Below are 27,095 nucleotides of genomic sequence, written 5' to 3'. Positions count from 1 at the left end.
TTCGCTGCACAAATTTGTGACCAGAAAAGATATTCCACATGAAATGGCATGCAAGGAAGTGTTGAAAATATTGTACAGTTAATAAAACGCCCAAGCTATTAATATGTGGGTTGATGCACTCGTTATGCAAAACGGAGGTGAGGCGTGCAGACAGGACACAAAAGTAGAGTATTTACAAGCAAACAACACGAGCGCCGCCCATTTCTCTACTCTTGTGTCCTGTCTGCATGCCTCAGCTCTGTTTTGCATAATGAATCCTTACGAACTAGCTCAGCTTTCTGTCGTTCTAAGTCTCGATGCACTCGATTTCGTCCGCATTAGGCACTCGCCCCTTGATTACTTCGTGGCACAGAAATACTCGGCATCGGGCTGTTTTTCTGCTGTGGCCTTTGTAGAAGCATGATTGTTCAAAGTGCAACAATTAAACAGATTCTTTGAGTTGCTTGTGGCTTCGCCAGTACAATTCCGGTGCGCTGGTCCGCCTGTCCAGCAATTTCCTACTGAAGGGAAACCTGCAAATAAAAACGCCGCTCCGCATGCAGAAAAATGCTCTACTGTTACGCTTCTCAAACGATTGTGATGTACCACAAGAGCTGCCTACTCGCGTGATATTCTCAACAAGGAGATACATTCGTTTACTTACATGTGAAGGTATATGCCAGACCACTTCGGGGCTTCGGTGGCTCATAAGGCACGAGTGTGCCATAGCGTCCGATGTCGACGCGCGATCGCATGTCAAACCTAAACGAAACTACTACGCATCCAAAAAACAGATTCGAAACCGAAATTCGCGTCATCCTTTATTGCAAGAATGCGCACATCGTGATTTACATAAGTAACGGACTTAGCGATCGCTTTCTGTAAACTTAATATTAACGTACCACCTTCATAAAGCCATCAGGTATGCGTTTTTAGATGACAAAGCATAAGGTGACCTGTACTTGTTCTCAGCTCTTTCAATAGTAATTGCGCTGGCCACATTGACCAGTAGCAACAGGGCGGCGCCCTAGAGGTTCCCACTTTTCCGGCCCAGCTTTTCCTCTAGAGTTGTTCTACTAACTCTATGATAAATATATATATATATATATATATATATATATATATATATATATATATATATATATATATATATATATATATATATATATATATATATATATATATATATATATATATATATATATATATATATATATATATATATATATATATATATATATATTGTAGAACGCATAAAGTTTCTCACTATATAAGTAATGTAGTGAGAAACTATGGTAGAAGGGCTATTCACTTAAGTTGGGGTCAGCGCGCAAGACGAATTCGCGTTGCACTCAATCTCGGAGGTCAGTTCCAGTGTCATAGGGGCGCCGTCTAACGTATCTCACGTTCCTTGTTCTCCCATCATTTCTCCATATTGCCTGCATATCGCTCGCTCTATTTTCTTCATCCTTTCATTCGCCGAAACCCGCAGCGTGAGCTGCGGCGGCATTTTTCGTTCATTTGTACTTGTTTCTCGTAGCTTTGCACAGTTAGTGCAGTTAGCTTAATCTCAGCATGATATTGCCGGTGCTCGCAGGAGTAGTACTGTGTGTGCCTGTTTTTCTGTATTCCTACAGAAGGATACGGTGAGACTTGCAGCCAATTACCCGCATACAGAGAGCTGCAAATTTTGTTCGCATCAACTGCAAATGCCGGTGCGCCGCCAAGCTTCGCGTTGGTCCCGCCACGTGCTGTGCTCTCGCGCGCGCGCACCTGCGTTTGTAAGCTCGACCGCGGGCATCTGCGTGTGCTCAACCGCACGACGCTATTATGGGTTTTCGACCCCTTGACTCACGAGCTAGAGGTAGACGCATGGCCTTCGCCGGGCACTAAATGCCGCGAGCATCGGCGAGAGCTGTTTTGTGGTGGTGGGCGACGATGGGAGTTGCCGCTTTCTTCTCATGGCTGTGCTCGCGTTCCTCTAGTAGTCGCCTGGGCTGGTTACGCGTTTCTTGTTTCACTCCTACGCATGGAAGTATGAAAGATGCTTCTACGATGTTTTGGAGATTCGAGGATCGAACATTCGCATTTGAACGCCCGGCGGGGTCTTTGCTTCTTTTTTGTTTTGTTTTCCTTTTACTTAGACGCCAGGTTTTTTAAACTGCTTCCTCGGACTGAATTGCTTGAGCTGTGGCTTCCCTGTTGTACATTCGAAGCGTGCGTGAATATATGTGCCGGTGTTCGACATTACATAGTGTTTACACAAGCGAAATGAAACACCGCAGTAATGATCGTACTACATTTTTTCCCTCCGCAATTTCCATGTAGGCCACTCTTTTCTGTCAAGGTAAACTGCTGGTTCTGCGGGGTGCAGACGATTGTTCCTTACGGAAACATCAACTGCTGGGACTGTCCGAGCTGTGAGCAGTACAATGGATTCAAGGAGGTACGCTGAACTTGCCAAGTGACCCCACTTGCTTGCGCACTCGCGAAATACATATTGTGTGTGTATGTATTAAAATTCTATGTTGTGCACTTGCACATTCAAGGTACAAAATTCTATAGCCCTCATGTACCGGCATATAGGAAAGTCGGAGCCCCATGTCATTTTAATGAGACAGTTGCCATTAATTCTTGTTTAATGTGTAGTGCACCTGAAGAATATCTTCAAGTAGAAACAATGATATGTTAGCTAGCTGATGCCTTAACCAAAGACGAAACGGTCAGTATGTTACATTTTGCATTTGAGGATACAACGTAAATTTACTTGCTAAATAAGCTCTGATATCACTGGGTGAGAAATCTCAAGCAGATCAAGTGAAAGAAGGGTGCATTTAATAAAGCCTATCCCTGCCTTTCTCTAATTTGCATCTCTCTCTCTTAATAAAGCCTACAATATAGTTAAATGTCACACTGTATATGAGAAGACTATGGATGTTCATTTCTTTATTGTCTTTATAAGAAAACAGCTTTGTTATATGCTGATGTTGAATTGTATTTACATTAAATGGATTCAAGATTTCTGGGACTACAAGTGTTGCCTAATCTTATATTCAAATATTGAGCAGCCAAGTTATTTAATGAACTGGTTATTCCAGTTGAAAAAGCACCCAATGTTTTACAACTTCGATTAGCTCAGAAGGCCCTGTTCATGTCTTTTAGCAGCTTTACATACTAAAAGTTAGCATAAAAGATAATGTGCAGGTCTTTAAAGAGGAACAAGAGAAAAAGCTCCACAAAAGTCATTCAGAGTAATTCGGTCACAGTGGCGGTGCGATATAGAAATGGGCAGAACTAGGTACTTGTAATGTTGCCATTGGTCTTTTGTGATACTAGTTTATTCAAAGGTAAAGAATGCTTAATATTTCCAGCCTCGTTCTTGAATTCACTTTCTGAATTGCTTACATTTTAGGAAATATCGGGCTAATTGCATACACAAAATGATATGTGCTTACATGAATAACCTTGAAATGGCTTTGTTTCAATACAAAACAGTGTACTTCATAAGTACTGAACAATGTCAGACCTTAATATTTATGGCCACTTAGCACATATTCTAAACAGAAAGGAGGAGGGGAGGACATAGCACTCACCTTGTCCCCGTCCCCTTTCTGTTCTGATTTTGTACTATGTGGCAATAAATCTTTTGGGTTGAAATTGCTCAGTGTGAACCGACTAGCCTCAACACGTACTACGTCATAATTCTGCTTAACGCCACTTTTTAAGGTCCGGTGTCCATTTTCAAACACCAGGCGTAAGTACTGAATAACTTAGAGGGAAGTCAACTTGACAAGACGAATGTAAGTGTGTATTCAAAATTGTGTGGCAAAGTATTTATACATTTCATAGTAGGAAGCTGTGTCGTTAATGTGCCATGTAGTTGAGAATCAAAGAAAAAAAAAAGATTTCAATTAGGGCATGCAAGATGCTTGGCATTCCGCTTGCAAACACAAGCCTGCTTGAGTTGCAGGAAAACCCTAACATAGTTTGGTTTCTTGGATACACAAATCACTCGCATCCCATAATCTAAAGCTCTCTAATAACCGTGGTGACAAACAACTGGTGTTTGCACATGTGCCTTTAAAAACGTTCCTCCTTGGTTGCATGTAGACAAGACTGAGATGTTGTGGGTGCAGTCCAGCCCCATCTTTTGAACCAAAATGTGTTCAGGCGCCCACATTCAAGATTGTTTTTAATGCTCCTCTCCAAGCAACAATAAACTGCCGCAGCAAGTAAACTGCTGTGTAGAAAAGCAGCGCATCAGTGACTTTTCACCTGTCTTTTCTACTTCATATAGGTATATAATTTTCGTTACTTTTAGTAATCTACAATATACTGAATCGCGTTTGTCCAGTCTTGAGGCAGCATTTAAGAAATGCTTTTCTATGCGTTTTTCATTTATATATTCTTTTTCAGGATGGTGACTACAACAAGCCGATTCCTGCACAGTTTGATGAAGCCCTCAATTTCACAGCAACTTCCAGCTGCCAAGCAGATTCCTCGCCCGGAGCGTTGAAGCTGAAGCCTGACAACCAGCTGTGTTCTGTTTGCAATTACCATCAGGTCATCAAGGTTCGACTTCTGGCAAACTTCACTCCCACAGAGGAGGTGTGTGCCTTATGAATGTTATCAGCTGTTGCACCTTGCCTGTCACTGTAAAATTTGCCCCTGAATATGTGCTTGTTACCATTTTCACCCAATACTGGAACACAAATGTGTGTCAAAACACATTTGCGTTTCCTGTATACAAGGATACAGCATTATTTTGGCACTTGTTCTTTCTAATTTGAGCTAGAGATGGACATAAGAAGTAATTGCATACAGAATATGACATTGAGGCTTCTTATGTGCTGCACTTATTAGCAGCTCGAAAGTTTTATTCATAACACCATGCTCCTGCACTTGAGTGCAGTTGGGCACATATCACTTCACAGTGTAATTGAAATATCCTCTGATATTCAGTCCTGTCCTCCTGTAAAGCTGAAAAGGCGCTCAGGCTGAATTGCACACAACTTCGGTAATAAGCCAGTGTAGCAGAACTCTGATTGCAAGTTCAAACATAGCCACAGGGGAACGACATGAGACCCAAAAATGAGACTGAATGAAGTAAGCGCTTCGTCCTATCGTGTTTTCTGTGTTGAACCCTTGTATGATGCCTATCTGCGATCATGGGCTCCCAACATGCCTACTCTCACATATATTCGGATGACAAGTTTATTGCCAAATGCGACGCAATAGGTGTCATGTTCTACAATATGGTGATGAACTTAGTTTTGTTCCCTGGGAATCGTACTGAAAGCACTGAGGTTGATAAAGGAAAAAATTTGACAACAGTGACACAAATTTGCCACTTTTTTAGACCCTACCTGCTCAGGCATTCTGTGATTAAGCCATATTGCAAATAAACTCTACTGCAGTTACATTCATTCGCACAGAAGATGTAATTATGGTTATGTATGTGTCCACTGTGGTTAAAGGAATAACTGTGGTTAGGCTTTTCATGCAACATTAGTGAAGCTGTGGTTCAGCTTAGCTGCTGTCTGAATACCTGCAGCTTATTTCGAGGCTGCATCACATCCATGGTACTATTTTGTTTCTTCCAAAGTTAAACCGAGGACAGGGCCATTGTGACTCAACCGCACTGTTCCCTTCTTAGGAGCTTTCATTTTAAAAGCCTTCAAGGGGACAGCCTTCGCTGAAGATGACTATGCAAGACTTTGCCTAACCATATATGTGTTAGCAGAAATGTAGGCATGGGCAGCATCTCGTGATGCTGCATTCAAACAAAGCTTGCAAAACCTCCCCCCCTCCCCTTTTAGGTGACTGTTCTAATTTAAGTACTGGTGTCAAAACATCAGCAGCAACATAATCTTAATAGACACATTTGATTTCACCCTTTTTTTCTTTGACAAGGACAGTCTTGAAACAGAAGAAAGCTTTCTCAAACTCCGGGTTGAACATCGAGACATACGATGCTAGATGCACTTGAGGACAGCAGAACATCCAAGTACAGTCGAACTTCGATATACTAACAAACTCTGATATTATAATTTATTGGGTATAAGCAAAGTAAACCTCAAATGTTTCTCACTGATATGAGCATGTAACAAATAATGAATACGATGAAGGCATCTTCCTTCAGATGAAACTTTATTATAATTTGGTTAATATGTGCTATAAATTTATGCAGATGTTTGCCTAACAAGCAACTTATCCAGCATTGTGTTCAACAATAGGTAGTGCTGTAACTAATGTGTACTCATGCTTGAATTTTTTTAAAGAGTCATACATATGTGTGACCCAGATGACATGTATGTATCATGTCAATAAGATCCTCTAATGGCACAGATTTCATCTGCCTCTGCGGTACATGTAGAGTTGCGCTCTGACTTTTTTTTGCAATGTGTCCTGCTGTGCAGAGCCTTTTCGAGTCCGAGGTGGAGCAGTACCGGCAGCACCTCGAAGAAGTCTACCCACTGTGCCAGCCGTGTGAGGCACAGGTCAAGAGGGCGCTGACCCTTCAGGACTCGCTGCTACGGCCGCACTTGGTTGGCCGCACGCTGCCGGGCCATTGGAGAGTCCTGGCACACTACTGTCTTGTATGTGAGCCCTCCTTAGATGGCAGATGCTTATGGTTATCTAGAAAAGCAAAGGATTTAGTCTGTTGATGTGTTTACACTGTACAATGAATAGCAGAAAGCCGGAACTATGTCACGAAAATGATGATCGTTGGGAGGTTAGACATTGTGTGTGAGAACTTCAGTACACAGAGACATAGATGCAAAGGAGTACAAGACATGTAGCACCTGCCACGGTGGCCCAGTGGTGTTCTGCTGCTGAAAAATGGCATCACAGGCTCAATTCCTGATGGCATTTTTATAAAGGTAGCATGTAAAACATTTTATTTACGTGCACGTTAAAGAACCTCAGGTCATGGAAATTGTTCTGGAACCTATCCACTATGGCCTCTCTCATAGCCTGTGTTCGTTGCCCCAGGACAATAAACACCGTAATTTGGCTCATACGAGACACAGCGCTGTCTTGCCTGCGTTTTTCCCCCATATTTGTCGTTGTGCTCTGCAGCTTTGACTTTAATCACCAACTAGACCAGTAGATTGGTAACCATCGCTGCTCATACTCTATCATATTGCTGGACACCATACATACGTGATCGGCATGTGTATGAGCTTGCCCTTGGGTTCTTCAAACAATGCGAAAATTAAATACCTACCGCCAGTTATGATTGGGATCTTAGCAGGAGGGCATAAATAAGGTGAGGAAGATGTAGCTACAGTATTTTCCGAACACATGGTAAGTACGCAATAAGGACGCTTAGGATCACGTAGAGTCTGATTAAATTCAAGAAATCAACCAAAAGAAATCATACAAAAGCAGGCACAAGCATATCGATGGTGTATGACTGTAGGCCAATATAGCATGAGGATTCTATTCCAATTCTTTGTTTTTGCATTTTGTCAATGTTCTGCGTGGCACCCTGCCTACGTTATTGACCATTTGTATGTAATGGGTAACTAGAAAGAATTTAAAGGAATGCTCACAATATGCCACCCATAGTTTCGTTTTGTTGGTTTTTGTGGTTAGGTCTTGGTTTGCGCGCAACTGGTCTGGTTTAACTGTGCAGACCCGTTGGCACCCCAGCAAAATGATCTCTGTCCAGCAGCTCATTTCGCTGTACCAACTTTTGGGCTAGTTGGTTTGATACAGTTATGTGAACCACGGCACACATTGTGTCATTCTTTCTTGTCCGCATCACGGAAGCACTACGTTCCTTGTATGATTTTGCTGGCATGGGTCTTCCTTTTTTGCAGCCTTGGAAGCAGCGCCTGAGGCTTGTGTTGTCCCTGGTAGCATCAGCCATGAGTGTCTCTGCCTCGACAATGTTGCTTTTGGCCTTGCTGGAGGGCAACGCTGTGCTGACGCAGTACTGCGCAAAGTTGGGCCTGGCTAGTGTGGCAGTGAGTGTGCAGCCCCGCCGACTACTGCAGCCTGCTGGTCTGGTGTTGGCTGGAAGCTCGGCACTGCTCGCAGGACGGCGGCGGTAAGTTTGTATGCTTTCTTGCCCTGCTGTGATTGTGAACCCAGCCTGTTCAGTATGAAACAAAATACCGTTAAACCTTGATATCACAAAGTAAGTAAAATCGGCAATTTGCTTCGTTGTATCGAAATTTCATTGCACTAAAATTCAACCTTTATGCAAATAAGTACATTTGCTGATCTATTTTTTTTTTTTTTTTTACACGGAAAGAGCCACAGAATTTTCAGTTATCAAGAAATTGAAAAAACCAAATTTGATTGAGAAAACAATTAATTTTGATAAATTTGAAAGTCGGCGACAAATGATACGGTTTCCTGCTGTGTCGACGATATCTTCACATACGTGGTATGAATTAAGCGAAGCCAGCCGCGCTCAGGATAGCGTCATCCGCATTGGGACGACGCTATCGTGAAAACCGCCGACAGCAGGGCGCGAATGCTTCATCTGCCTCTCGCTCCAACGGGCCATCAAAACTCCAGATTGTGCAACCTACAATACTAAAGGCGCAGAAAGATGAGTTACATGATGCCACACCGTCTCGGCACGCCTACTCTCTGCACGCGCTGCAGATTACCTCTAAAGCAGGGTGCGCAGCTGCGTATGCGCTCAGCCGCACCTACAGCCATGCGCAGCTACGGCCAAGACCCACGCCAATTACCCCCATGCCCCGCCCCGTCCCTCGCACGCAATTGCATCACTGCGAGCTCGCTCCCCTCCACCTCATTCCCTGTGCATGCACGGGGAGGCGGCACTCATGCATGAAGCAGTCGTCTTTCTCACCCTTGCACAGTTTCAGTCGTACCTAAATAACAAAGCGCGCGGGGCACATAAAATCTTATCGCACTTAGTCTTTATAGGGAAGGTGATGCAGCTCCACTTAGGTGGTCGTTCTTGTCACGCTGCTCACGATTTGAAAGGTGCGTTTGCAAGCAGCTGCTGGTAATTCAATCATTTGACTATTTGCGTATGCAGAAGTTTCCACTTATTGTCGCGGCATTCCTTTGCTGTATAAGTGAAATTTCGTTATATTGAAATTGCATACAAACACATTTTGTTATGTTGAGGTTCTAATTATATGATGTTCTGCGAGTTAAATGTTATGAAAAGTTAAATGCTTCGTTATATAGAGAATTTCTTCATACTGAAATTTGTTAAATCAAGGTTTAAACTGTATATCGGGACTGATAATAGCAGTTTACCAGCCTTATGATAGCAGTTTACCAGCCTTTCTTTTATTGTAACCTTGCATTGTTTTTTTTTTTTTGCATAGCCAACCTAATTCTAGAGAAAATTGCATTGTGAAATTCTGCATGACACAACACTTTCCATCATTTGATGCACAGAAGTAAAGTGAGCTAGGCAGTGCCTCTTGATTAGAACACTTAGCAATGGGTTCAACATTTCGTTTCCAAAAGGAGACTTTTTATTTATTTATTTCCTGGCAAGCACTGTACATTTTACATGCAGCTTTTGCTTGTCCATGCACTCGGTGTAGATGATCTTGTGACTTGTAGTAGTTGGTAATGTGCTGGACCTTGCAATTCGGAGATTTAGAGTTTAGAACAAAACAAGTATGGGTGGCATTTTCACATAACTGTTATTATCTTGTTGCTGAAACTGGACACTCTTTGATGAGACACCCTGGCAGGTGGGTTATCGTAAGGCCAATCTGTGGGACTGATGAAAAGACTGTGCATCACGTGACTCGATTGCCATCAGCGCCATTTCATTCACTGTTTCTGAAAATATTGGTTTCCTCGTCAGGTTCGGCTTGATTTGCCATCTGTCAAAAATTCTGAAATCTGGTCACAGCAAGTTTGCACGATGTTTGCTCCCCCTGCCTTTCCTTGTCCATCTGTTGTCTCTCTTTCATTTGCGAGATGGTTCGTCAGCTTTCTCAGTTTGTGCGGCTGCTCAAATCAGTCTGTTTCGATTCGACACCCAACTGTAATTTTAGTCACCAACGTTCAATGAAGCAACACCAATTAGGCCTAATGGCCAAGGCAGTCTGGCTGTGACGGAAATTCACCACTGGTTGATGTGGTAGCAGGCTGCTAGCCGGCATGGAATTCTTGCCACTATAACATGTTTGTACGGGTGGCTCCTCAGTAATCGATCCTGAGTTCACGCTTGCGGGTTAGATTGAAGGCTGTTGACATGCGATCTCTGTGCCTTCCAGTGGCTAATCAGCTCAATCTTTGTACATGCCTTAGCACTTTTCGAAATATGTGCTGTGTTCCCTTTTTTCTGTGTCATGTTATGGTTTCGATTGGTCCGGTTGACCTGGACGAGCTTTGTACCGACAGAGGCGGCCCTGGCCAACACGGTGCTGTTTTATGAACTGCAGTGTTCAGGCGTTGTGCGTGCAATCCCCGCGTCAAGCCGACATTGGGAAGAGCATGCAGCAAGCTAGAATTTAGCACTTGCAAAGACTTTGTCTTTGCAAGTGCTAAATCTAAGGGATGGGGCGGTCCATACGCAGCGCGCTTGGTGCTCTTTTTCACCGCACTGAGGCCCTCTGCAGTTCACGCAACCTGCAGCACAGCATGGATCTCCACAGCGAATGTACAGAATACTCTATTCACGAATCTAATTATTCGAACATTCACTATTCGACTCAGTTTGGTGATATTTGAGTATGTGCACACCCCTAATAACGTTCCTTTGGCTTTTCTCGCAGGCTGGGTCTCACTGCCCTTCTCCTCTGCTTCTCCTGGCTGCTGACGCTGTTGTGCAGCTACCCTGCAATGGAAAAGTGGCTGGGTTATGTTAACCTAGCATGGTGCCAGCTTGTTCTCGCCACTGTAACAGTTGTCCTAGGCACCTTCCACACTTTCAACCTTCTCAAAAGCTACCTGCATGGTGGAGCTCTTAGGTAGGCTTTGTCTTTTTACCCTAGTGTATTGATGCCGCATTTCTTCCCTCTCATTTCACACCTAAAGAGCCTTCCTGGATTGTTTGTGCCCCTTGCAAATACAATTGATTGATTGATTGAATTTAACACTCCAAATGAACACTGGGGCTATGACGCATGCCGTAGTAGAGTGCTCTGGATTAATTTAGGCCACCTGGGGTTCTTTATTGTGAACCTAAATACAGTTAATCCTCGATATAACGAAGTAGGTAAAATCGGCAATTTGCTTCGTTATATGAAAATTTCATTGTATTGAAATTCGACCTTTTATGCAAGTCAGTGCAGACGCTGATCCCTTTCCCCCTTCCCCCACTGAAAGGGTCCCAGAATTTTCCAAATTATTGGCCAGTCGGAAAAAGCACATTTGATTGAAATTGGGAGTTGACAATGAATGATGTGATTTCATGCCACGTCGACAATACTGTATTTACACGATTGTAAGTCGACTCGAATGTAAGTTGACCCCCCCATATCGCGTGACCGGAAAAAAAAAAATTAAAATAAGAGAGCCTACCCGAGGGCACATTCGATAACGAAAATTTATTAGTAGCTGACATTGTCACTGGACTACTCGTCTTCACTAGTGCTGCCATCGTCATTGTTGCTGCGGTCCCACAGCGCGTCGTGGTCTAGCGAAATTTTAAATTTGGCGAACTACCGCACCAGGACATCTTGCAGAACAGCAGCCCACGCCAAATGCACCCAACCACACGCAGCCGTCAGAGAGGCTCTTTTGACAGGTCCAGTTGGCGTAATTTCGCAGTCTTCTGCCGCCAGCCACTCGTTGTACTCGGGGTGGAGCAGAACCTTAAAATTAAGGCGAAGGTCCGGGCTTGTTTCATGACCACGTCGAACTTCACTGGCAGGGACCGATCACGCATTTCAGCGACGTACGCCGCAAGCTTAGCCTACAGCTCCGGAAAGCGCCCAGACTTTGGCACGTGGGAAATTTCTCACTTGTCACAGGTGAAAATTTCACTTCGCTGCAGTTGCCACTCTCGCACCACCCGTTTAGAAACATCGAAATTGCAGCCCGCTGTGCAGTAATTTGTTTCTTCGGTGTAAAGGATGGCAGCCCTCTTGAACGCTGCTGTGAACGAGTGCTGAACGATTAGTGGGCCTGGAGCACTCATGACGACTGGGGAAGCATAGAAGTAGCACGTAGCCGGCAGTGAAGTGGAACGCGTCAAACCAATACTAATGCCTTCAAACAGAGAAAGAGCAACCAGCGAGCGGCGACTGCTCTTCCATGAACTACCGAGACTCCCCGCAAGCGCCGCAGTTCTGAGGGTGCCGCCGCAAATGGGAACAGCGGCGCTTCCATCAACTATTGACCCCCCCCATGAGCGTTGCATGCACTGTAAAACTCTCAAAACTGTTGAAGAACCCTTCCGAAAAGCGAACAAACACGCGGGATAGCGAAAAGATACGGGTAGGGCCATAGAGCAAACATAAAATTCTAACTACGTTGTAGATCCCGTTGGTATCGCTTTTTTTGGCGGGGCCATGTTTCGGTTTCGATTGTAAGTCGACCCCCCAACTTCAGACTTTCAAATTTAAAAGAAGGGGTCGACTTACAATTGTGTCAATACGGTATCTTCACATTGGCATACGAAGCCAGCCACACTTTTGCGTGCACTCCATCCCCACGGCTGATAGCGTCACCCGTACTGGGACGACGCTATCATGGAAAGTGCCGGCAGCGGGGAGCGAATGCTTTGTCTCACCGTCACACAAAATGTGCGAGGCGTGACAACATCTTATCGCACTTGGACTTTATACGGAAGAGAACGGAGCTCCACTTTGGTGGTTGCTCTTGTTGCGCCACGTGTGATATAAGAGGTGAGTTTACAAGCAGCCGCTAGTAGTTCAATCAGTTGACCATCTGTGTGTGCGGAATGTTCCATTTATTGTCTCAGCATTGCTTTGCAGTGGAAGCAAAATCTGTTGCGCAATCAACAACCGATAATTTGGACTCCATGGTGAACGGAAACAAGTCCAAACTATCGAATGTCCGAAAAAATCAATTTATCCAAAAAAGGTAATTTTATTTACATTTTAAATCTCGTGTGCAAGGAATAAGTGGTCAATTCGTTGCTGCACACACTTCCACTTACGTGCAACCAAGTACGCCTGTAATTCTGCCAGTATTGTGCTGTCGCTTTACGCCAATGCAAGAACTGCAAATGCTCGAGTCCACATGTGAAGGCTCTGGAGCACACGGCACATCATCATCATCCAAGTTAGAATCGCTGTTTGATTGTAGAACTTGCTCAATTATTTTGTCATCATTCATTTCGGCACACGACAACACCGCACTGTCGTCGTCTGCAAAGTCTTCAAGTGTAATGACGGTGGAAATCGGCACACCGCAGCCTAACAGGTCATCAATGATGTCCACATTTGAGCAAGTTGTGGTAGGCGGCAGGTTCAGGCTCTTACGTTTTGGAGTCATTCAGACTGCGACTCAAGACTTGTTCCGAGTCGGACTGCGAGGGCATCGCTGTTGCCATTTGATGCAGCCTGTTGGTAAGTTCATGAGAAAAACTTCTTGTAGCCAGCAGAGCTCTATCTGGAATGCAAACTAGACAAACAAGCACAGAATAGTAGAATGCTGTCCAAAAGGCAAACTCAACAAACAGAATGGTGAGAGCAGGCCATGAGCGGCGTTGCTGGGATGGGATATGATGAATGCTATGTTCATGCGACCTATAATTCAGGCAAAGCTTCCAAGATCAGCATTTGCAGTTAAATCGTTGAGGCGTAGTGCTGCAACCAAGGCAAAGCTTCAGGGATTACCATCTAACTTGTAACCTCTGAGATCATACGTGATGTCTTGCATCTCTGAGGCCATACTTGATGTCTTGTCATGGTTGCCAGAGGAGACAATGGCGACAGAGTTGGTGTACACTACACAGCCATGGACGGTGTCCGGATAATCGAATGTAGAGCTCGTGGCTGCCCGAAATATCAGTCGTCTTTACACATTAAGTCTATGGGGCCATTGGCGGTGCCGCAGTGCTGTTCGAATTACCGAGCATGTCCGAATTATTGGTGTCCACTTTATCATTTGGCGACTGCATTAAAATTGCATGCAAACACTGTTACATTGAGGTTCTAAATGCATGGTGTTCTATGGACAAGAGGTTATGAAAAGTTAACTGCTTCGTTAGGTCGAAGTTTCACTGCAACCTGCAACTGCCAGCACGATGCATCTCTGCTGCACTCATTACGAACAGAAGCATGTGAGTGTGGAGGTCAAATGGCTGAAAGAGTGGTGCGTGGAGCAATTACCAGAGCAATCACTAGACTGTTCAACAATCAAAACTTTCCACATATCTGCACTTCCGAAGCGAAAGTCCTTGGAACATATTTAGAGCCTGCAAATTTCTGTGCACCAGCCCTATGTTACATATGGGCTGCTTCCTGCTGCTGCTTGAAGAGGCTGCCACTCTGTACCGCCTGAATGCAGAAATGTAGTTCTACGGGACTGGCCTTCCCTGTTGCTCTTTGTGTTTCCTTTGTCTAATTACAGACTTTAAGACACATGTCCAAATTGTGAAATTTGAGCCAAACAGTAACAAAAGCCTATCTGTTTAGCAGAAGTCTTCTGCTTTACGCCTGTTTTAAAGATTTATGTCCTCGAATACTGTGGTGAAATGGAATGACGTCCCGGTTAACACCATTGGCACAGTGTAAAATGGAAGTGCCGATAAGCATTAACTGGAACAGACTTTGTGGACAGATTTCTTGAAACTGGTTAGAGGGACACTAAAGAGCAAAACAATTTCACTTTTATTAGTAAATTACCCTCCTGAAATACCAAAAATTCCATTCCGACTGCGAGAAGACGCTTGGTAAGCCAGAAAATGGCCAAAAATGAGAGATGGGTGGCGTTGCCTCCTTGAAGTTCCCGCACCACCTTGTCATGACATCATGGATTTCGATGGCGTCTGCTAGGTCCTAGTTAATTCTTTGTCAGTAAAAATCGACTACATTGTTTTTGGAGGAGCCAAGGACTTAACATGGCAAGTTTCAGGAACTGAGCCAATACAGTCCAAATATAAAAAAATTAGGGCTCTTGCTGTGAAATTCAAAAATGGCACTGCGTCCTTCATTTGCTTTTATTAGTAATCAACCTATTATTGTAAAATCCACTACACTCGCGTTTTCAAACAATACTTTATCAGTATTCGGACATTTAGTGCTCTGATTTAGTGTCCCTTCAAGTACAGAATTTCTGCTGAATGGACGCAACTTCATTACTGCTCATTATACCATTCTGCAATTGAGACCTACGTCCTACACCTAAAGCCAATCACTGTGAAGTTAATTAGTGCAACATTCCTAATTAGGTAACATTTATGCAAGTAATGCCCGCCTCTCCAAATAATCAAGCCAATGTGACAAAATTGTGCCCAGAATCTGCTGCAGAAACTTTCTCAATACATCTGCTTCCACTAAAAAAATGATACGAGATGACCTCATATGTTGTAGGAGCACCTACGTGTAGCAGTTTTTTCATTCACAGTTGGTAGTACAGCTGTAAAGCAGCAGGAGCTGTTACACTAGCCTATAACTGAGCACCTTGGCTATTCCTTTTTTTTTTTTTTTTTGCAGGAAACTGGTCAGTCCCAGAGTAAGCAGCCTGTCATCTAGTCCCTACACATCCAGCACAGCAAGTCTGAGCTCGTCAACATACCTGCCCAATAGGGAAGGCTCACAATGCATTGGCCAGAGTCGGTTCAGCTTTGATGACAACCGGAGCACCTGCAGCCACCTGACAAAGACGGCCACCAGCGACCTCTCGGACAGGATAAGTGACGTGCACATCTCTCCTGAGAGTGAAAGATCATGGACTACTAGTGAGTGAGATCTTTGTATACCTTAGTGTCTCATAACCCTTCGTTTCATCGCTTGGCACTACTAAGATCACAATTCCCGCATCTCATTGCTCTTGTTTCCTCTTAGGGAAATTCCACAACTTCTGCTCGTACACCGTCAAGACCAATTTTTTGCACATGCCTGATCATTCAGATGCCGTGCGGCACCACCACATCTCCCATGAGGACGTCTGAAATTTTGGACGTTGAAACCCTTCGCCGCCAAATTTTTTAGATATTTTGCCGTGATTGCAGGTCTGAAGCAGCATGAATTGAAGCCTCTGCCGCCAACATTTTGATCATCTTGCAGCCTCGAACCAGAGCCCTTCCAGGCCAATCCGTTGGTAGCAGTTTGCTGTTCTGTGCTGTCATTAGGCCTAGCTGCTTCAATGTTCACTATCAAGCTTCCAGCTGTTAAATGCTGTGTTCTTCATTTAAAGGGCCACTCACCAGGCGCCATAACAAATTTCAATTATATGCTGGAAGTTGTTACATGACTTCTAGGGAGCGTTCTGCTGCAAGTATTATTCAAATTGGTCCATTAATAGCCGCGGTATAAATATTTCAGTGCCACGAACCTATGTTTTCAGGAGGCAAGGGCGACTGCCAAGAGACACTCTTTCCACTTATCCCGTCTAGCCTCCGCAAGTGAAATTCCTACCCTGCGTTCTCCTATACTGGAGCTCGAGGATCACGTGACACATGCGCCACGGGCCTCGCCTTCATTTTTTTTTCCCCTCACTTTTTTGCTGCGCAGCGCGCTTCCGCTGACGGTGTCATGCACGAACTGTTGCGTTTGTCCCGTTTTACGCAGCACATGATTTTATGCACTGCGCACGAGAACACCTGCCTAGTAGTATAAGTCAGAGCTATGCGAACACTGAGGTAGACACAAGCAGTTCATAGAGCATGATCGCATGCTGGAACATTGTAGAAAATGACATACTTTCGTTGTCTGCACGTGCGACTGCCTGACAGGGGAACCAGCAGACAAACCAAAAGAACATCTCTGTTGCTGCAATGTGAAGTAAAAAGAGAATACGCAGACATTTGGGTTGTGTGTTTTATTATTTCTTTAATCTTTTATTTGTCTATTGAAGCAACAGATTGCACAAATAACAGTTGTCTTGAATAATTCTGGAAGTCGCGTGTCACTACGATCGACGTCACAGCAGTGCAATGTACGTAGGTGCACTTGTGCGATATACGTCGACCCTCCGGCTGGAAGTGCAGCGCCCGCAAGGAGATGAGCAAACGGCACTCCGTTTAATATTTCAGCTCTTTCCGCGGCGTGTAGCGAGGTAATACATAGTGCACACGATCGTTAGCATGCATTGTATGGACGGCGTTTGTCAGTTCAAAATGGCCAGACCTGGTAAGGGACCCTTTAAATGATTCGTCGCTGTCACTAATGGTGCCAGCTCCGCCTTCGTCATCATCGCCGATGCCGTCGAAGCGCAGAACGCACGTCAAATGTCTAACGTTGCATGGTGCTGGTTTCCGAAAGTCAGCCTCACCACAATACAGCAAGGTTATGCGGTCAATGCAATGTACTGCGGTGAAGCATACTAAGAGCGCAAATGGGCGACTGTCACTGAAAGTAAAATGTGTTTCTTAATTACACGCGCCCTCACCCACCATCTCCTGTCATAATATGAGCATTGAGATGCTGAAGTGTTGTACTGGCAGACCTTTAAAGCTATTTCGGACGTGGCCGTGGTGATTTGAGCCCTCGAGGGCAGTTAAAGGCTTGCATGCTTTTTTTTTTTTTTTTTTTACAGTGAAGCTGTATATGCCTAGGCTAAATGCTCACGGTCTGACCACAGAAACCCCCTTAGGTTCATACCCCCTTAAGCAATGGCTCATACCCCCATAAACGCGACTTCCCCATTATGATGACATGACATGACATGACAAGAACTTTATTGTATTGTCCTGAGGAACTTGATTGGGGGGAACCGAAGGCTCCCCGATCAAGTTGGTGGCTCCGCCCACGACGGGACAGGGAGATGGTGACTCTCCGCGACGTCGCGGGCCCTCTGGACGGCCTGTAGTTGGCTTGGGAAATCCGAGCTCCTCAGCAAGGCGTCCCACTTGGACTTGTTATGAAAGTCGGAGCCCGCGGAACAGAAGTGAAATTCTACGCTAGAATGATGAGCAGCAATAGAGCCAGCAGCCAGCTGTGGAAGACGAAGACACTCGAGCCGTTGCTGAAGACAATAGTTTTTTGCACGCGGAGTCAGCTGTGGAAGAAGACGACAACAACAAACGTGCGAGCAGGGGCACTAGCGTCACATTTGTGCGGTTGGCGCCAATAATTTTTACAGCGAAGCTGTATATGCCTAGGTGAAAAGCTCACGATCCGACTACAGAATCCCTCTGGCAGAAAGTCTGGCGCGCCATTGGCTATGCCGATAGTTACGTCGTTTCTCTCTCGCAGCAGAGCGCGCATGCAGCAGTCTCTCTCCAACTTCTCAATGGGATGGGCTCGCATTATTCATTCTCCCGAGGAGCAGCTGGCCTATGAGCAACAGCGCTGAGAGGAGGAGCGGGAGAGATCTCGTCGACATCGCGGCAATCTCGGGCCGATCCGGTGGCTCGTGCGGCCAAGCTAGTTTATGAAGCGGAGCTAAAGTTGCAATGTTACGTTGCTGACGTCGAGAGAGATCACCAGAGGCGACGTCGGGACGGGGATCAGGCGGTTCAGGCCTGCGAGGCAGAGCAGCAACAACATTGATGTTAACGTAAACACCGGGGCCGCGCATTTCAGCTTCGCTGGTTTACCATCTGTACAAATTGCATGGCCGATGCTTTTTTTGTGCGTGCGTGTGTGTGTGTGTGTGTTTGTGTGTGTGTGTTTGTGTGTGTGTGTAGTTTCTGCAGTCCTAGAGAGTCAGCAAAATCAGACATTGACTGTTTAAGTGAACACTAATAAGAATTTTTATCTGGCCCATGCTTCTGCTCTGACATGGCTACCAGCCTGCGGTTGTGTAAGCCCTACTCTGACAAAGTTGATCTTGAGAAAATTGTTTAGTAAACACTAATTCATGCCCCATGTGACCAAGAAAAGTCTGTTGATTATCGTGATGTCAAGTTATTGACTTGACCAAGAAAACGATTGACAAGTTGCTTTCTGCACCGGCATGCACCAAATCAGCAGAGAAATTTACTACACTCATCTGTAGGTTAAACAATATGTGAATGTAAACTGCAGTCTTTGTCAACACGTACAAATGGTAAGCAATCACATTAGTGAGTCAAGTGTCTTTTTCACATTAGCCTGTTGCTGGACTCCATAAGCCGGTATCTTTTCTGGAATGTCTCTAGCCCTTTGCATTCCCACACAATCCACACCTCCGATCCCTTTTCTCTTACTCACTCTCTATTGTCATAAATTTAATACAGGCACGTGGTCCAAACCTACAAGTCTGCAAGGAATCCCCAAGGAATCTGCTCCAGCCAGTTGCACGAATTTGGCCGACATGGGTGGCGACGGTGGTAGCAGACCGTCGTCACTCCTATGGCCCGCTAGGCTGCGCTTTCAGCAGGGCTCGCCATGGATGGCGGGTGGCATGTGGGCCATGGGCGGAACACGCACTCCCTCAAACACCAAGGTCTTGTGGGGAGTCAAGCAGAGTTTTGGCCTGCTCACTCCACCGCCATCTCTGGCTGGATCAGCCAAGCACAGCTCCAGTGGTTCTGGCGGTGAGTTGCACATCGGGTGCCTCGAACATGGCAAACGTTCTCGGTTTTGTCTACCATGGGGGCTGTGGCATTGTTCTGCAAAGCACGAGGCCATGGATTTGGTTCCTGGCTGCTTCAGCCGCATCTCGATACTGGCAGAATGCAAAAATGCTTGTGATACTTTTACAGTTAATCCTTAATATAATGTAAGTATTTAACTTTTTATAACTTCTTGTCCATAGAAAACCACTTATTTAAAACCTCAATATATTGAAGTGCATTTATACATGAATTCAATGTAACGAAATATCTGCTGCCACAGAGAAATATGTAGACAATAAATCAAAACTTCCGCAAATGCAGATGTTTGAACTACAAGTGGCTGCTTGTGTATGCACACCTCTAGCAATCATTGAAGCGGAGCAACATCATGCTCCATATAAAGTTGAAGTGCAGTAAGATGCTATTGTGTCCCGTGTGGTGTGAAAACATGCGAGGGTGAGCTACGAAGGATGGTGGCTTGACGAGTGCCATCTTTCCACGTGGGCAAAAGGAAAGGTGAAAGGGGAACAATCTCACAGTAATGCGATCAAGTACATGGGGGGGGGGGGTAGTGCAGTCGGAAGCGTACTACACACTTTTATTAGGCAGTAACCCAAGTGTGCCGCTGCAGGAGACGCAATCTAAGCGTCGCGTTTCGCTCCAGCGGCATCCGGCGTCACCCACCAGCTGGATTTAGTTTCAATGTCCTATCGCCGTCCTAAAACACTATACAATAGGAAAACAACAAAACGCATTTCAGGCCACCAGAGCCCCACCAGCTCAACGCGCATATGCGTCTCATGCCTCGTGTCGCAACGCTTCACGTTATATAGATGTTGACTACATTTGAGTCTGTCAAACTTTCTAGTTTCTTCAGCTTATACGTTTTCGCTGTTGGTACGTTTTTTCTTTCTTTTTCTTCAAAAAAATTTGCACTTCCGCCCGAAAGGCAAAGCACCGATTGCAATAGCAAATTAGTAGATAGCTGTACAAAGTAGAGAGAGTAGTTTTGATCAGCCGTATAAACTTGTATACATTCGCTTGCCAATTAAATTAAAAATGATAGAATGTGTAAGCATGACTCAACGAAGACGTAGAAAGAAACACACACACAGACAGCACTGTCGTTTCCGTGTCTGCTTCTTTCTATGTCTTTGTTCAGTCGGGCTTTCCTGTTCTATCATGAATTCAAACCAACTAACTTGTCAACGTATTTTAACTAAATCAACCAGCACAGTGTCATGCGCGCACAGGTAAACATGAACAAATCTCGCTTGATGACAGCAGAAACTGTCTGTGAAAACGCTGGAGTTGGGAATCGCGGCAGCAGCCACGAGCCAATTGACCTCCCTGTATCTGTCGCTTCAACGTGAACGAAACGTTAAAAGCACACGGCATATGAAGCTACCAGCACTACGCGCACTCCGCAAACATCGCAGATCGCTTTGAAGATGAGGCCCGCGCGGGCGCGCACTTTGGCCCCGTCACAGATTGCTTTCAAGACACACAAACTCAGGCAGCGCGTCCCTACAGCATTCGCGATTCGCGTGGCCAACGCCGTAGTAGACGCCACCATGTCTCCACTCTGTACGGAGTGGCGGGCGAGGAGGACGTAGATACACCCTGGCAGCCACAGGAGAGGGCACGCATCCAGGCTGCGTTCCTCGCTCGCGCACAAGATTGAATCGCATTCATCTGCTCCCCCTCACACGCTTTCACTCATACAGAACCTCACTGCGAGTGCAACAGCAGAAATGCGCCTGGAGGGTCCATATAGTTGCTATCGCAATAAAATATATGGACGAGGTTATACTGCACCACTATGGAGCATACACACCATTAATTTGTGAGGACTTTTGTGAGTAAAAGTAAGACTCTTATACATGGTAGCTTAGGACGACTGAAAGCTAAGCAGGTTAGTAAAAATTCATGTTAGAAATAAGTTAGGGTGTTGTCAGCGTCTGTACAGCTAACTTTTTTCTAATGTAACTCTTGTAACAATTCTACCTGAGCAGTAAATTCACAAATAAAATTTGTCCACTTATGTAGCTGTTTACAGAACTGTACGATGTCTGCAAAGACTCCAGCGTTGGATAAATATTGCATTTGAGAATCCCCGTGGGTCTTTGTATGTTTGCTTTCATCACTAGAAATTGCTATTTCATTGTCGCAACAGTGAGGATGAAAGACTAGAAATGAGAAAGACACATTCAAATGCTTGAACATGCATCCATTTTATTCTATTGTTTTGGCCAGACGGAAATATCTTGGAGACATATTATATCCCCAAAAATGACACTTTATGCATGAGCCAACCACCCTTGTCACTTTGTGAAAGAAAAGTTTCAACTACATTGATCATAATTGTTAGGCACGGTACTTCATTGCTTGTTTTGCTTTTAGTTGGCATGGCATTCACAATGTATGTGTAAGACTTCCTCGTCTGCAATTAGAATTCAGCTGTGAGTACAGCGCTTGGATGTGTGCCCTTTCTTTTTTGTGTTTCCTGGTCACAGCAGTCCAGTTTCCCAATGATGAAATGCTAACTGTCCCAACTATCCACTGTACTATAGTGTTTGCTCTTAGCTTGCGCTGTTGTTGGTGGACACCTCCAAGTGTGTGCATTGACCTGCTAATTTCTCTTTCTCTCTTTTCGTGTGGTGTAGCCAACACAAATGGCTGCAAGCAGAAGAAAACAGACTGGTGTTTCTTTAAGCAAAGAGACGCCTTCTTCTCGTCGTCACCTGACAGCACCCTGGTACCTGAAATGCGGACATCAACTTCTGCCAGGAACCGGGAGACCGGAATGTTGACCAGCCAGCATCATTCGTTGGCTGGCAGTCACAGAGTTGATGGTACATCGACACTCAGGCGCTGCAGTGGAGTCAGCAGGAACACTGCATCTCACCTCCTCCAGAATGCTCAAGGCAAAGGCTACGCAAAGTCCTCTGTCAGCCAAACGTCGCTGGCAACGGGGATGGTTGCCAGCAGTGAACACACAGCAACAGGTATGTGGCATTGAAGAGGCACCTTGCTCTCATTTATTTTCTCATTGTTACTGCTAGGGCTACCAGGAATGTGGCAGCTCTTTTATTTTGGTGCAAGGAAAGTAAGTATACAGTGCAGTCCACTTATAATGATATCATGAAGAACAAAAAATCCTATAGTTATAATCAATCATCGCTATATCTGGACTGCTGTAAAAAAAAACAGAAAAAAAAAGCTGCCAAACATACCTTCATATCTCCGAAACCAAATTTGCCACTTACAATAATGAATTGACCTTGTAGAAAAAAGGCTGTGAAAAATGAGACATTTATTTACACCTCTAAACAGCGTGTCAAGCGTTAGGCGCGCTGAAATAGTCAGAAATCTGCATTTGCTTTCGTGACTGTTAATGTCGTCGCCTCAATCGCACAATGTCGCCGTCTGTCGCAACAACGATCACTCCTTCGGGAGATTTTTCACAGAATGACACAGCACTGGTCAAAATTGACCCAGATTCTCCCTAAAAGCTCTCCGCCGCCGCACAGCCCACTATGCGGACTTTGCTTAAGGGAGAACGCCATCAGTAAGCAATACTTCTGGTTGGAAAGTTCTTCTCAGAGCAAGCTTTCACATCTGTAGTTTATAAACAGTCCACCTCAGTAATTTATCATCTTAGTGTCTCTCCACGAGAAGTAAATTGTGCCTGTTTCCTTCATCCCTTTGCCCCTACAGCTTCCAGGGGCCAGCTTGCCAGGCGGCCTTTTCCAACGCTCGGCTGGTTCTTTCTGGGTCTAAGTGTGATGCTCAACATGTCACTGTTCGCCTACTTTACTTTCTGGTCAGGTGTAGCCATCTCAAGACAGTGAAAATCTGCGATGTGCTCATCTCGTACCCACTTTTCTGGCGTGTGCAACTGGCCATGACATTTTGAAGAAGTTTTTGTACATATGACAAGAGATCTGCACATACCGACATGGGAGAGGTGCTGTGCATGCTAATAATCTACAACCGGTGTTTGGTGGGTGCTCTGAACGCACATTTTTTATGAAACCGGCACTGCTTCAAGTGGTCAAGTATTCTTGCTTTTATTGATGTGCGTACCACTTCGAGTGCTGTGAGTGTCCGTGTTCAGCACTAGCCCCCATAGTCATAGAAAGGCCCCATCTCAATGCGCTTCCATGCCTTTTCTAAACGTAGAAGAGTGTCATCCTTTGACTGAAACAGACATGGCCCTTCAATAATTCCCTTTGGCAATTCTCATTTGAAAAGCTGCTTGAGAAATGCTCCTCTACACCAGTGCCTACGGGTAAACGGCGGCAGCATTTGGTTACAAGATTTTGAATCAGAATCGCCAAGGAGTGCTTTAATGCAGGATGACTACTTCAGATGAGTAACAAAGGAGCGCTCCATTTTCTGAAGACAAGGTGAGTGTCTATTGAACGAGCACTTAGGATTACAGTGTAGTCAGTCTTTTTTCAAACTTGAATGCTTCGACTTGTTTTATATGGTTCAACCCACATTTACATATCATACAAATTTTTATAGAACAGGCGTACAGTACTCTACAGCCCACAGAATATTCCTCCTTTTTTGGGTGTACTACACTTAAGTCACCTTGGCTTTCTGTTACACATGTTGCTTTGTATATATTGTTGTGGCTGCAGGGTGTACATGAGCCATAGTTTTCACATCTTATTCTCTCCTGACTGCAATGCACTGTTATATCATCCTTTACTCATATTAGAAATTGTAATGTAATTGAAAGTGTATTCTCTTGGCTGTTTTGATTTGGCAGTCATTCTTTCCTATTCAGGTATGAAGCTGTATGACCAACACATCTGGCAGACATAGTCTAGTATTGTTGACTTTGCCAGACACTTGTGATGAATACAATTGAAATCAAGAGCGAAATGACAAATGTGTTGTACTGCAAGTTATATATTCTGCACTTTAATGAAATTCATTTGTTACTATTAGCATAAGTAAAATCAACTAGGGTATGATTTTTTCTGCTGTCCATTTACACAGAAATGTCAGTAAAATGATGGCAGATGTATAGATTTGTACTTGCTGTTTGATAGCTTTACATAGTATAAGTGCATTTCATGTCTTCACTGCCACTCTGACATCGGGTCCAGTTTAAGTGACCTAGCTGTTTAACTGCCACTAATTGAATGCACATACCTGGGTGGTTTGTCATTGCTTCTTTTTTCACGTACCTTGGCAACTCTGCTTGGAATTCACATCGGTCTTATTAACCGTGTGTCAGATATATATTGTGTAAAGATATGATATAAATCATGCTCCAGAATGGTTGTTCAAACACCTTACAATTTCTAAGACATAGCGTAAAAGTGATGCTGCAAGTGTAACCATGTTGTTTTTGTTTCGTGCACTTTTATATTTCGTTTACGTTACAAAGAACTGCCAATGCATTTTGACTTTTTGCTTTTGTATGTTTTCTCACATATGTGCGCTTTTTAAGGCATAATTCAACTTAAGCTAGATGGTTTGCGTAGGATGCAATTTGTCATTTTTTCGCGGCTCCAGTGAAGTTTTTTCAATGCACTTCGTAATGTCTGTGGCCATGTTAAGCCAAAGCTGCAGGTTCTAAATGCCCGTCTGTTCACTTTGGATTCCAGGACGACCTGGTTCTTTTCATTTTGTATATTGTGCAACCATGCAACATTTGGCAAGCTCATTATGTCGTGTGAGACAAGTTGTGTGCAGTGTGCGAAGAGCTTTACAGGGATTAGGATGCTTCGGTGTGAAAAAAAAAAATGTGCAGTTTGTGAATTTTTAACTTATGGTATTGTCTATTTAAATAGTAATGTATATCCTTGGCTGTGGCTTGGTACAGGGTGCTATGTATTTGCGTGTATGTGAAAGCCCATTTGTGTACATATAGTTAACCTTGCCACATCAAGGTTATGTTTGCGTGCTGTGACGGCTGTGATGGAACTGCGGGAACTAGTCTCTTGTGCAGCACCATATTCTATCGGCAAATTTTCAGGGCCATAGTCTTAATTACATCTTGCTCCACCGAGACACCATTTTTACAGACGCATAATGTAACAAGCCATGTGTGAAGCTACTGTCTTCAGTGAGACACATTGTTCAAGCAAAACTGAAGAAAGCTGCGACATGCATGTGAATAAATTTTTTTATTATTGTTTTCAATAAATATCTGTCATCAAACTGATCCAGCAATTGAAGATTCTTTCAAGCACGTGTGTCAAGTTTTGGGTGTGCTGTCAGGTTTAGGAAAAAGAATACAATTCACATTATTGTCAATTAGTGGCTCTATCAGGGCTAACAGGTTTAAAAGTAATGTTGCATAACCATGCATGCAATTGCACTAATTTGTCATGATGACCAAGGCAATGCTGAAATGTACACTCCATGTGCAACCTCCACCCCTCGCCTTTATTATTTGCTTATTTTTTTGCATGGAAAAAATACGAAAAACATTACATCCTTATTTAGTCCCAAAAACATTTGTTAAGGTTTAAAGAATGATCATACACGTACAGAGCGCAATATGTAATAAGCTTTGTACAGACATGTCTTAAAAATGTTGGAAGGCTTTTTGACATAACAAATGTACAGTACCGAAGATGCTTGAGCAACCGAGCCTTTGTAAAACAAGCTACAGTGTGAGTGCACGCACAACTTTTAAACGGTAGAACAAGTGGCAGCCAGCTCCACAGCTTGTCATTGAAATTTTCATTGCACATATTTGTGGTAGGCTTAATATCTGGAAAAAAAGAGTTTGCCTTTTTTCTTCAGCCACGAGTAATGCACAGACTGCCTTGCTTTCGTGAGTACAAGGGGAGCTTTTTCGGCAGAATGGTGCACATTTTGCACTTTTCAATATTGTGTTATGAATACCGTGCTGTTTCTTTTTTTTTGCCTTTATTTATTTTTATTTTTCCCCTTTGCACTGGACTCCACTACTAATCATTTGCACACCAAAGCTCCAGTGATCTGTAAGCAGATTTTCCATCCATTAAAAGAGAGAAAGGGTGCTTAGAAAGGCAGGGAGGTTAACCAGAGGTAATTCCATTTGGCTACCCTACTTGTGGGAAGGGTAGGGGATAAAATAGAGAGAGAGGGTGAGAGAAGAGCACTAAGTAACAGCATGCACTATAGAGCAGTAGCATGTGGTGCTCTTAGTCTATTGTGAAGACCCGCAGTATTGGGAACCTGAGTAGCTTGTATAAAGCCTACTGCGAGGTTTGATGGTGTGGTGTGCTGCAATGGTGGCAGCACGCAAAGCACGTTTTATTGTGTACACAATTCTTCAAATATTTGCTAGTCTCGAGATTCTTAGCAAGCAAACATGCCTTGAGGACTGGCTCACTTGACTCCCCGAAATGGAGCCGACAGTAATCTTCCTTTCATTGAAGACATATTCAAAAAGCTCAATTGCGGAAAGTTAGTGGGACGTATGCCTTGCCATTGATTACTTAGTATTCGGTTTTACCGGTTAAAAAGTCTTGACAATTTAAGAGGAAACCTTACCTCAGTTGTCGCTATTGAAATGCAT

General features: G+C 44.2%; 2 protein-coding genes across 4 annotated transcripts in view; one reads left to right on the top strand and one right to left on the bottom strand.

The window, feature by feature from the left end:
- The first annotated feature begins 1,437 nt into the window (after positions 1-1,437).
- Positions 1,438-25,748, top strand: LOC135899847 (uncharacterized). Its single transcript, XM_065429228.1, has 10 exons — positions 1,438-1,625; positions 2,308-2,425; positions 4,396-4,587; positions 6,399-6,578; positions 7,809-8,038; positions 10,716-10,910; positions 15,570-15,814; positions 19,238-19,537; positions 22,225-22,566; positions 23,279-25,748. Exons 1-10 carry the CDS (start codon positions 1,555-1,557, stop codon positions 23,410-23,412), a joined length of 2,007 nt encoding a protein of 668 aa, XP_065285300.1. The 5' UTR covers positions 1,438-1,554; the 3' UTR covers positions 23,413-25,748.
- LOC135899848 (acetyl-coenzyme A transporter 1-like) overlaps positions 24,413-27,095 on the bottom strand; it is a 28,010-nt gene continuing 25,327 nt past the window's right edge. For all 3 annotated transcript variants that reach the window (XM_065429229.1, XM_070534107.1, XM_065429230.1), the window contains exon 10: positions 24,413-25,797. The gene's annotated coding sequence lies outside the window, so the exon portion shown is untranslated. The remainder of the gene's footprint in view (positions 25,798-27,095) is intronic.

This window comes from Dermacentor albipictus, chromosome 2, assembly GCF_038994185.2.
Source record: "Dermacentor albipictus isolate Rhodes 1998 colony chromosome 2, USDA_Dalb.pri_finalv2, whole genome shotgun sequence".
NCBI lineage: Eukaryota > Metazoa > Arthropoda > Arachnida > Ixodida > Ixodidae > Dermacentor > Dermacentor albipictus.
The sequence above is the reverse complement of the archived record's forward strand: the minus strand, read 5'-3'. Positions and strand labels throughout refer to the sequence as shown.

Excerpts from the sequence above, each read along its gene's own strand:
- LOC135899847 (XM_065429228.1), top strand. The coding sequence starts at position 1,555 with ATGATATTGCCGGTGCTCGCAGGAGTAGTACTGTGTGTGCCTGTTTTT. Across the intron at positions 6,579-7,808 it reads TCCTGGCACACTACTGTCTT|CCTTGGAAGCAGCGCCTGAG; the intron begins GTATGTGAGCCC and ends CCTTTTTTGCAG. Across the intron at positions 10,911-15,569 it reads CTGCATGGTGGAGCTCTTAG|GAAACTGGTCAGTCCCAGAG; the intron begins GTAGGCTTTGTC and ends TTTTTTTTGCAG.